Source organism: Lepidochelys kempii, chromosome 2 (genome assembly GCF_965140285.1).
Source record: "Lepidochelys kempii isolate rLepKem1 chromosome 2, rLepKem1.hap1, whole genome shotgun sequence".
In the NCBI taxonomy this organism is placed as follows: domain Eukaryota; kingdom Metazoa; phylum Chordata; order Testudines; family Cheloniidae; genus Lepidochelys; species Lepidochelys kempii.
In genome coordinates this window covers 167,713,702-167,724,189 of record NC_136381.1, presented here as the reverse complement: position 1 = coordinate 167,724,189, position 10,488 = coordinate 167,713,702, and the positions used below count along the sequence as shown (strand labels likewise).

Below are 10,488 nucleotides of genomic sequence, written 5' to 3'. Positions count from 1 at the left end.
AAGAAAGGACCAGCAATTTAGGGGATTGTCAAAACCTTTAAGTGATTAGCAGGGGACAAGCCAGAGAAGATGAATGAACCTGAACAAGACACATTACCTCGCAATCAAAATTGTAATAAAGAGTTGGATTTAAATTACCCCGAGATGCCTGCTGTATTTGTGAAAGGAAGATACAGTGAGGTTAGTTTAAACTGATTGCTATCCAATGTGGAAACTCTATGGCAAACTGTCCTATCAGTAATCTTTAGGCCCAAAAGCCAGTAGCAAAATGTCTTGTAGGATTCCATTTTCCTTTGAGTATTCTTAAAGATATCTTTAACACACAGGAATCCAACCAAAATAATTTAGATTCAAGTTAACAGACTGTAGCCACAAAAAAAGGACATTAATTCCAGATATAAAATGAATAGCACTGTATTAATGTTTATTTCTAATTACAAGAAACAGAATATCAGTCCCTTATTTGTACAAAAATACCTGAAAGATTACAATTATGTTCACAAGCCAAAAAGCTATTTACAGTATGAAGCAAAGCATATTGAATAAAGGTTTTGTCTCTTAAGTTAATACCTTTTGCATTCCCTGAAAACTCAACTTTATTCCATTTTACAGTCACTAAAATCTTGCATTGTGACAATATAATTTACAATAAGCAAGTCTCGCCACTGGAAAGGTGCATTGATTGGTCAGACTGTCAGGTATTTAGTGCAGAAAAGATAAGACAAAACATCTAAACTGAGGCACGTGTTTCTTCAAGAGTAATTAACAAATAAAATGTTTCTGTACTTTAACACCTATTGTAACATAACTTAACTAGTAACTTTATTACCAAAATGGTTTGGCATTTTCCTTCTCGACATATTCAAGATCGCTACATGAAGTATTTATTTAGAAAATAAAAATCACAGGCAAAAAGATAAAAATTCAACAGGCTCCAAAACAACCCTGAGCATCCCCTTTACATTCATGTCATTTAAATACAAAAATAAGAGTCAAATGTCCTTCAGTCCTTGGTATTCTAAGCTGGCAGCCAGCTGAATTGGCTGGAAAAGTTTAAGGTGGTATTGACTATTTTCCAGCAGAAAGAATTAAAAAACAAAACAAAACAAAAACACAACAGTGATCTGCTCAAGTAAGATTGCTGCCACTTGGAAAGTGGTCACTTTCTCAAAACAGTTCACGTTAGCTGGGAAAGGTACAAAATACTAAGTCAACCATCTACATACAAAATCATGATTCATAGTCAAACTTTCATTCTCAAATTTAAATAAAATGCAAGTTTTATAAATATGAAACACTGCAAATGCTAACTGCCTATTGGAAAAATGATGAGACTAAACTATGGAAACAGAAAAAAAAACTTAAAAACTACAGCATAAATGGTCTTACTGAAATTGGTGAATATAAGAATGTAATCAATACAATTTTTTTTCCACTTAAGAGGGGCCAAATAGAAGCATGCAGAGTGAAGTCTGAGACGTAAGTTAGCTTAATTTCAAGGTTTTAAAATACATTTTAACCGACTAAAAAGCAGGAACACTCAATTCAGTATGTACATTTAAAAAAAAACAAAAGTTTTCACTACAAACTAAATCAAGTTTCTTCATTTCTTATATGTAGACATTACATGGAAAAAATACTAGAATGTGTTCTGTAAACTAAAATACAGTGTTTCTATACCATTGACTTAGTTACAGCTGATATGGATGACTCAGGCAGGTTATAGTTTTTGTCTTAAACTATTCTCAACATTACATGAAGACCTAAAGGTACAGAATTGTTCTTCCTTCTTTATCCTTTCAGGTGGCTAGGATTCAGCAAACCCAGTGACAAGTATTTATTAGGACGAGATCATCATAGACTAGCTGGTATGAATCGTTTACTGTCTTAAGAGAAAACAGTTCTGCTCACCACAGTATTCTGAAAGTTCCCAGGGTGAAACATTTCTTGCTATGTATAAACTGTGTGCAGTATTTGAAAATAAAGTGAATTCAATAGTACCTCCTGTACCTCCTGACGATCTTGCTAAAAGAGTGAGAGTGATGTATGCAGCATGGCAGTCCAATGAGAACATTCAACTTGTACTTACCTAGTTTCAATACTGGTTTATCAACAGAAGGGAAAGTGTTATTGTGTAAACATTACATAATTGATTTAAATATTAACAATAAAGTAGCTCTGATGATGAATCAGCACTAAGGCAGGATATATACTAGTTGACAATAGATACTGGTATACATTATTGTGTCTGTCACAAATACCAGTTGTTGAATGGACGTTGCCAGCAGTAAATTAAAAAAATGCCAGTCATAGTTAAATGAATTTCCAAGCCCAGTTTGCACGTTTCTCATCATGTAAACTTTCATGACCCTACCAAAAGCAAAAGGGGTACAAGTTCTTTTAAAATCCTATACCCTAAAAGAGCTTTGCTACATATCATTGTTACTGTAGGTATACTATCTCGAAAGACAGCTCTTTGAAACAGTCTGAAAATTCAAGGAGATATAAAGCTAAAAACACTGATCTTTTGTCATAATAAGTAGACTATCAGTGTAAGTACTTTTCCCACACAAAAGCAGCTGGTTCCAAATACAAGTGTGGTCATACAATTCATTTAGGAATAGTAAATTTCCTCAACAAAATCAACAGGCTGAAAAACCCAAACCACCACCATCAGTAAGTAAAAAAGGTTCAAACATTTGTGCATAGAATCTGACTAATACAATCTTTGCATGACTGGGTACCACTAATATGTCACAAACATACTACAGCCATTATACTAAAAGTTAACAGTTTTAAGAATACATATGGTGGTATGTTCTTTTAGAATTGTATTCATACTGCTTCTTCAAAGAGGAGAGAACCTCAGGTATCCAGAGATGTTTTGTGACACACACACACACTTACTTTTCTGGGTTTTCTTCTAGATCCTTTTAGGCTGAAGCATTTCATACATCTTAGGGTTTAGATTAATACCCAACTCTTGCATGAATTTAAAAACCACATCAGCTCCTAATATAGGCTGCATACAATATCCGAAACAAGTAGGAGTGCAAAAAAAAAAAAAAGTGATCAATACAAAAAGTCAACACACTAGTTTTAATTGTCAAGATTATCCCAGGGCAAGAGTTCTTTTCAAAGATTTATCTTCATCACTTGTTTCTGTTGAGTGGCCCAGCCAAGATAGATTCCAGTTTTGTTTCAAGATTTGATGATGATTTTACCTACCCTCCCCCCAAATTTTTGGGATGCTGGGACACTCAGCAGCACTCACTCTTAGGTGTTGGACAAACCAGTAAATCTTGGTCTGTTGGCACCAGTTGAATCCATCCCTTTCAGAGTCCCAAGGTGCATAATATTTTTAAACCAGCTTACACGTCTGCCAATTCCCCCAGTGTCAACATTCTCTTACAATTGTTCTTCTAGCAAATCCAGTCTTCCAGCAAATCCAGTCTTCAGTGAGTGTCAGATGGTAGGTCATAAGGCCACGCGAATGCAGTGGTGTTTGAGTTTGTAGGGCAAGACTCCTTTGTTTAGTTGGTAGAATTCAACAAGCTGAATTAGGTCAGAGAATTTGGTATTCCCATCATCGAGGCTGAAAAATATCTGTCCATCATCCTCACACTAGGGAAATAAGAAGTCCTTTCCAAATTAGGCAGCACATTAGAATACCCAAGTATGACAATAAGTTAAGATTCTAGGTACAATCTCATGTAAGAAAAAATAAGCACAAATTACAGCTTGTCATTTAGGAGCCTGTGATGCACAAAACCCCTTATCCACTTTGGTTAAGTTAAAAACTTAATAGGTCTCAAAACAGAAATATTGTTCTTAAAGTCACTGTCACTATACCAGTCTCATCTAAGGTAATTTGGCTGCATAGCCTGAAGCGTTCTTGGAGATTCATAAGTACCAGGTTCCTTCTTACCCTGCACAAACAGCTCCAGTAAGAGTCCTAACCAGCTTAAAAGTATTGACGTAGGGCTTTTATTTATTTTTTTCACTCACTGGAGAGGTGTGGAATTGTAACCAAGTGACTGCAGAGACAAACAGTCACAGAGTTTCCTGGCACTTTCCACCACCTTAGAGTACGTCTACACTTGTCAAGATGTAAATTACTCCTCCAGTTCAGAAACATACCTGCACTAGATCTGAACTAGAGAGCTAAAAACAGACAAAAAGCCACGGCAGCGTGAGGAGCTTGCATCCCTAGTATGCACCAATGGTCTTTCATTGGCACATACTCAGAGTGGCTTGCCCCACCAACTGCTCATGTCACCATGAGTACATATTCAGGTACATACTCACGGCAGCTAGTTCCTCCCTTCTCCCCGGCAGCTACGCGTTTACTGTTAGCACATTAGTTTGATCAGAAATAGTGCAAGTATGTCTCCTCGAGCTGGAAATTACACCTCCAGTTCATGACTCCAGCTGGGAAACGTCTCTTAAAAGCATGTATTTTGCTGTATTAAACCAGTCCTTCCAGAAGAACCCCAGATACCAGGAAAAAAGTACAGCATTTCCATCAGTGACTCAAACTGTTAATGGGCTTTTGGTGCCTCAGTTTTTGAGTGCTCAAACAAACTACTAATGGTCCAAATGCCACAGGTGCTAAGCACCCTCAACTCCATTGAAAGAAACGTACCTTAATCCCAGCTAGAAAAGTTCTTATGAGAGTGAATGGCCAGGGGACTTGAAAGGTGTGATAAATTCTCTACAGGTTTTCAGTCAACTCTCCACCTCTCCATTAAGTAAAACACAAAAGTCCTACTCAAATAATTGTTAGCTGATTAGTGTATTTGGGAGACAGAAGAATGCTAGGGTCCTGTGGGTTAAGAGAGACTTGATACTCATTTGGTCTAAACCTTTTAGGCTGATTGTGTAGATATACTAGTCCCATTCAAGGGTTTGGAATGTCTTTTGGCTAGAGGGCATTTATACTTTGAGAAACTTCAGTTTTAACTTACAAATTCAGGCCCCTAATTCCTCAGGTAACCATAAAAGTAACTGCAAAAAAACAAAAACAAACAAAAAACCCTTTCCACAAACATTCTAGTATTAGCCTTCTTGCCACCAAAGAGTGCAATGGAGATAAAGGTAGCCAATTCTGTGGTTTTAATCAGCCGTAGAGATCATAGTTCTTTGCATCAGTTCTACACCTTGATTCTGATGTTTATGCTAGCAGTCAAAGCAATGATCAAGAGGACATTTTTAGACAGACTGAAAAATGCCAAAAAAGAGTTCTGCTTCTCAACACTGTCATATATTTATTGTTATATTTTATTGCACTAGTAATTTATGTCCATAAATAGTTCATTATGCACAAAGACAAAGGTTTTATGAAGAACGAATAGAATGAGAAAACTTTTTGGTCAACACTTACCGGTAAAATTTGAAAATGCTTGATTTTTTGATGATGACACAGTGTAAGCACAAATGCCTTTGGATTACTCTGGCTGTCCCGGAGGAGAAACAGCCTAGGAAAGACCATTTTCTTTTAGTACAAACTTGAACAGCATGACTCATTTGCTCTAAAATCAGATCTTTTGTCATTTTGTACTCTCTTTCTCCTCCTCCTTCAGTGGTGTAAAAGGGCAATTTCTTACATGGTAATTTGCTCTTTTTGAGTTCTATACCAACCCAGGTTCATGCAATGCTAGCAACAAGCAGAGACAGGGAGAAAGAAATGTGATTATCTTACTTCACCTACATACTCTACGGGTTTGCTGGCTCTGTAATGGTAATTCCATTGCCAGAAACTAAGCTCATGAAGAAAATATTCTTGTTTGGGCTCCTATAGGATGATTTGGAGACAAAAAGAGAAAGAAATTACCTCTCTTCTCCAGTATCCTATGCTAGCCAAGACAAATGGCACTGTGATAGCAGTAGCTTTTAGATGAACTGGTGTAATTACTCAGAAACAATGCAAGAACTCTCCTAACTGTGACTACACATGAGGCAGCTCCCAGGCTACAAAGAGCTTGAGAACATATGCAAACACTCATAAGAGTATTTTTTTCTCAGCAAAATTAGCTGAAAATGTACTCTGGGAGGCAGGGGTGGCTGCAAAGGTTTACACTTATAGTGCATTAGTGTACTTCATTGATGTAATTTCTAATGTGACCCCCGTTTCTTTCATGTGACCTTCAAATTAGGAAGTCAGCCAACCCAGCCAAACAGTGAATTGTGTACTTGGAGGAGAAAAGAGGTCCAAAACTTTAGGCATCCATTCCAAGAATTCTCCTTCACTCAGCATTCCCCAAAAAGTAGACAAAAGAAAAACTTCTTCATACAAAAGGAAATGAGAGTACACCTTAGGTAATACACTCGAAATGTGCCAGCCACCACTCAGCTTGTGAGAAAGTCAAGTGTATTTCTGGGGCAGGTCTTCTAACTAACCAGTATGCCAGGAGCAATATTTTCCAGGGTTGAGTTTCAAGAACTGTCTAGAGTTCCAGGGACAAAAAGAACACTAGCTAGCTTCTTATGACTGCTGAAATAAACTTCAGCATCACACATCTGCACTGCAGTGATCACTGTCCCATCTGTTCATTGCATTTCTTCAGGCAAGGAAGTTATGCCACTGCTGAAAAACACTCATCCTGTCAGAGTACTCCTCTCTCCTCATATTATGATTGTATCTGTAGAGCTGAGAGTCAATAATACATCTACAAGAGAACCCCTGTACAGCCCTGTTGCATCAAGAAGAGATGATCAAGTGCCAGAAACATCAGTTGAGCGTACTTTTGACTTTCTAGGACATATTTGAGCTATATGAAAGACCTTCATCTCTTTCCTTATGATAACACCATATAGTGCTTTGGTCAAGAACGTGACTAGCAGGGAAGCATTACATGTAACGTAGAGCCCAAGGTATCTGGGCAATATGGCGCCCTGGGGAATTGAGCCACCATTAGCTGCCCCACCACAAATGAATCCTAACCTAACTTCCACGGTGAGTAGACTCTCTATAACAGAAGGCTCCAGGGTGGAGCCAGAAATAAGGGGCTCAGGGTGCAGAAAGGGGCTCCTGGTTGGGGCTGACGGTTTGGAGTGCGCTCAGGGCTGGGGCAAGGAGTTGGGTTGTAGGAGGAGGCTTATGGCTGGGGCAAGGAGTTGGGGTGTAGGAGGGGGCTTATGGCTGAAGCAGGGAGTTCAGGGTGAGGGTGCAGGCTCTGGGAGGGAGTTAGGGTGTAGGAGGGGATTCCGACCTTGGGCAGTGGGTTCGGGATGGGTGTGTGGTCTCTGGGAGTGGGTTGAGGTACAGCAGGGGGCTCAGGGCTGGGGTGCAGGAGAGGGTGAGGGCTCCGGCTGGGCGCTGCTTACCTCAGGCGGCTCCCAGGCTGCAGTGCAGAGGGGCTAAGGCAGGCTCCCCACCTGCACTGGCCCCGCACCGCTCCCGGAAGTGGCCATGATGTGGCCAGGTGGCTCTGCATGGTGTGTGCTGCCAGCGGTGCGTCTGCAGACGTCACCCCCGCAGCTCCCACTGGCCATGGTTCCTGGCCAATGGGAGCTGCAGGGGCGGCGCCTGCAGGTGGGGTAAGCGCACATGGACTCAGAGCTTTCCTGATTGCCCCTGCGCTTAGCCAGGGCTGCAGAGACAGCCAACCGACTGGCCTGGCACCCTAGCTTCCCCTCGCAGCGGGGCGAGCCCACACTCATGGCTCCAGCCCCATGCGGAGCTCCAAGGCTCAGGGCTTGTGGCCTGCGGGGTGGAGACTTGCCGTGGGCCGGCTGAAATTAAGCAAGCAGGTGGATCTGGCCTGCGGGCCAGAGGTTCCCCACCCCTGCTCTAGAGAATGAAAGAGGCTAAGATTTTATGGGACTTGACAATTGTCACAGACCAAACGGTGCAGGCAAACACACCAGGCATAATTGTTGTGGAAAGGACAACCAACAAAACTTTGTTAACTGATGTTGCCATACCAGCAGACAGAACACAGAAAAGGAACATGAACAGAAGATGGCGAAGCATGAAGAACTTTGCCACTGAAGTGGAATGATTATGAAAAACTAGTATGCTGTCAATTCCAGTGATCACTGGAGCACTTGGAGTGACCCCCTGAAGGTATGAATGAGCAGCTCAAGGACACGTTACAGGCACAAGACATCACGGTAAGTGACCTCCAAAAGACAGCATTCTTAGGCACAGAGAATTTTAAGGAAAGTCAAGGGAGAATAAGTACTTTTGAGCACTTACAATGCTGGAGTACTGCAGAGGGTTTAACCAAACCTACGGTCTTAGTTCAGGATTCACTGGTGGCTCATGGGGTTAAATTTTAGATGGTTGCTTTCTCCTTTTTATGCATCAAAATCTTGTACATTGTGAAGGCTAATTTGTTGGGTTTTTTTTTTAAGAAATCTCTATGATACTGAGGGATAATAATGAATACTTACCCATCCACAAGCCCTTGCTGTTTAATAATCCTGTGGGACTCTTCCCTAGAGATCCTGCCATGAAACCAGTGCTGTGTCCTATGGATAACTGAGCAGGGTAGGGGAGAGAAGGGAGAAATAGTTAATCACATTAAGATGTATAAGTAGTATTTCTATCTAGAAAATCATGTATCAAAACTTTTAAAAGAAATGCATATATTGTCGAAGATATTGAAGTTTGTTAAAGACTGAAATCTCTTCAAAGATTCCAGTAAAGCCTGAGGAGTCCAATAACAGACCTGAGATACCATTTGCATGTGCTTTAAATCAAGGCATTTTACTGTTTATAGATACAACATATGCAATTTTGTTATAGCACTGAGTTCCACAAATTCCTGAAAAAAATTCTCCCTGGAGGACAAAAACTTCTTGATAGATCACATTCAGGTTGAGACCAGGCAAGGAAAGTTTAAGGAAAACCCCTTCAGCCATGAAAAACACCTTCCTTTCATCCTTCCAAATTAGAGGATACCCCAAATTTAAAAGTGCCTGGACAAAGATACCTAGTCCTCTATATGGGACTTAGGAATATATTTTAAAATGTATTCCTAACTGAAGAGTTATTCCGTACTAGACAAGAGGGCATCTGCTAAGGTTTTAGCATTCTAATGTTTGAACAATAGCAACAAAGATGAAAACTCCCCTCACCCTGCACCCTCACTTGCATGAAAGAAGTAAACTTTAAATCTTATATAGAGCCAACATTAAGGAGTATGAATTTCCCCTTTAAAAACCCAAGGAGATTAAATGCAAGACACTAGTGCACCATTAAGATTACAATTTTAACAAGACATTCAACTTAAAAATGTTTACAATTGCTGGCTTTTACATTGCATAAATTTTTTTAGTTATCCTGACATTAGCGATAGAACAGAATTTCACCTTAATCTAAAACTTTTAGGGTGTCTGAAATCAGGATCTGATTTTCACAGCTTTGGGCTCCATTTCTACATTAAACATTCATTTGCTTTGTCCCAAAGAGGTCTCTCCTACTACATAATACAAATTTACCTGTGGTCAGTGTGGAAGGATGGAGTGGACTTTGGCTACCTAAGATGTTCATTCTTGTGCTGCGTTTCTGCAGAAGAAATTAGTTAGCATTAAATCCAGTCTGGAACTTGACTTGAGAGAATCAGAACACATGCAGTACAGATTTAATATACAAGAAACTGGGGCAGGGAAGTTTAATGCAATGAAGAGAAAGAGAAATGCAGCTTTGAGAGGAGGGGGGGCTAGTCTACAAGCAGAGGCCCACTTCTGTTGACTTAAAATAGAAGCTGGGTCTGAATTAATAAAAGCTCAACATGTAGAAAGGAAAAAAAAAGAACTATCACATATGCTTCTGCCCAGTCAACACACTATGTACTCAATGGAGCAAGATGAGTTTGTCTCCCATACAGCAAGCACCTGACAGTGCTTCAGGTAATAACTTCTATTCCCTAGCAGACGAGTGTGTGGGAAAACTTGTACTGCAGCTGTCTGTCCGCATGACACTATAAACAAGTTACATCAGTTTTCATTCCAAGAGGTGCTGCCTCTTGTATATTCTGCAGTTAAACTTACTGGGAGCAAGCCATTAGTCACAGCCCCAGCCTCTTCCATGTGGGGAAGCATTTAATTTGACATATTCCTCCTCAGAGACTGGCTTTGCAAACTGGCAGTAAAGTTCTGGTGGGTCTGCTTTCCCCCTCAACCTTCCTCTGGACACTAGGGGGACAGAGAAGCAGTGGTAGAAGGTTGTTGTGAATGTGACAGTTACACTCAAGATGGAAATTGACTCTTTCATATCTGCATGCTTGCAGCGTGAATGTTTCAGGTCCGTGCTAAGCTATACTGTGACCATCACTGCATTAGCTTCATAGCGCACTGTGTGTTCCAGATCTCAATGGGCACTTGTTAAATACGAAGAGAAGATCATTACCCTCCAAGCATGACCTTCTTCCAAAGCGGCACTCTGTGCTTCTGCAGGATTTTCAATAACTCTTCCTATTTGTCCCGAAAAATCCATGGCTACTAGTGAGTTTTCAGATACACTTCTCTGAAAAGGAATTT

At 40.3% G+C, this 10,488-nt stretch overlaps 1 protein-coding gene across 5 annotated transcripts in view; it reads right to left on the bottom strand.

The window, feature by feature from the left end:
- Nucleotides 1-417: 417 nt before the first annotated feature.
- Nucleotides 418-10,488, bottom strand: part of GRB10 (growth factor receptor bound protein 10) — a 263,673-nt gene continuing 253,602 nt past the window's right edge. For 4 of the 5 annotated variants that reach the window (XM_073332709.2, XM_078851673.1, XM_073332708.2 and 1 more), the window contains 5 exons: nt 10,358-10,474; nt 9,448-9,514; nt 8,398-8,485; nt 5,384-5,477; nt 418-3,624 (listed from right to left, as the gene is read on the bottom strand). In XM_073332709.2, the coding sequence (XP_073188810.1) occupies nt 3,478-3,624; nt 5,384-5,477; nt 8,398-8,485; nt 9,448-9,514; nt 10,358-10,474 (513 nt within the window). In that variant the 3' untranslated portion in view covers nt 418-3,477. The remainder of the gene's footprint in view (nt 3,625-5,383; nt 5,478-8,397; nt 8,486-9,447; nt 9,515-10,357; nt 10,475-10,488) is intronic. The other variant, XM_073332712.2, reaches the window with a different exon arrangement.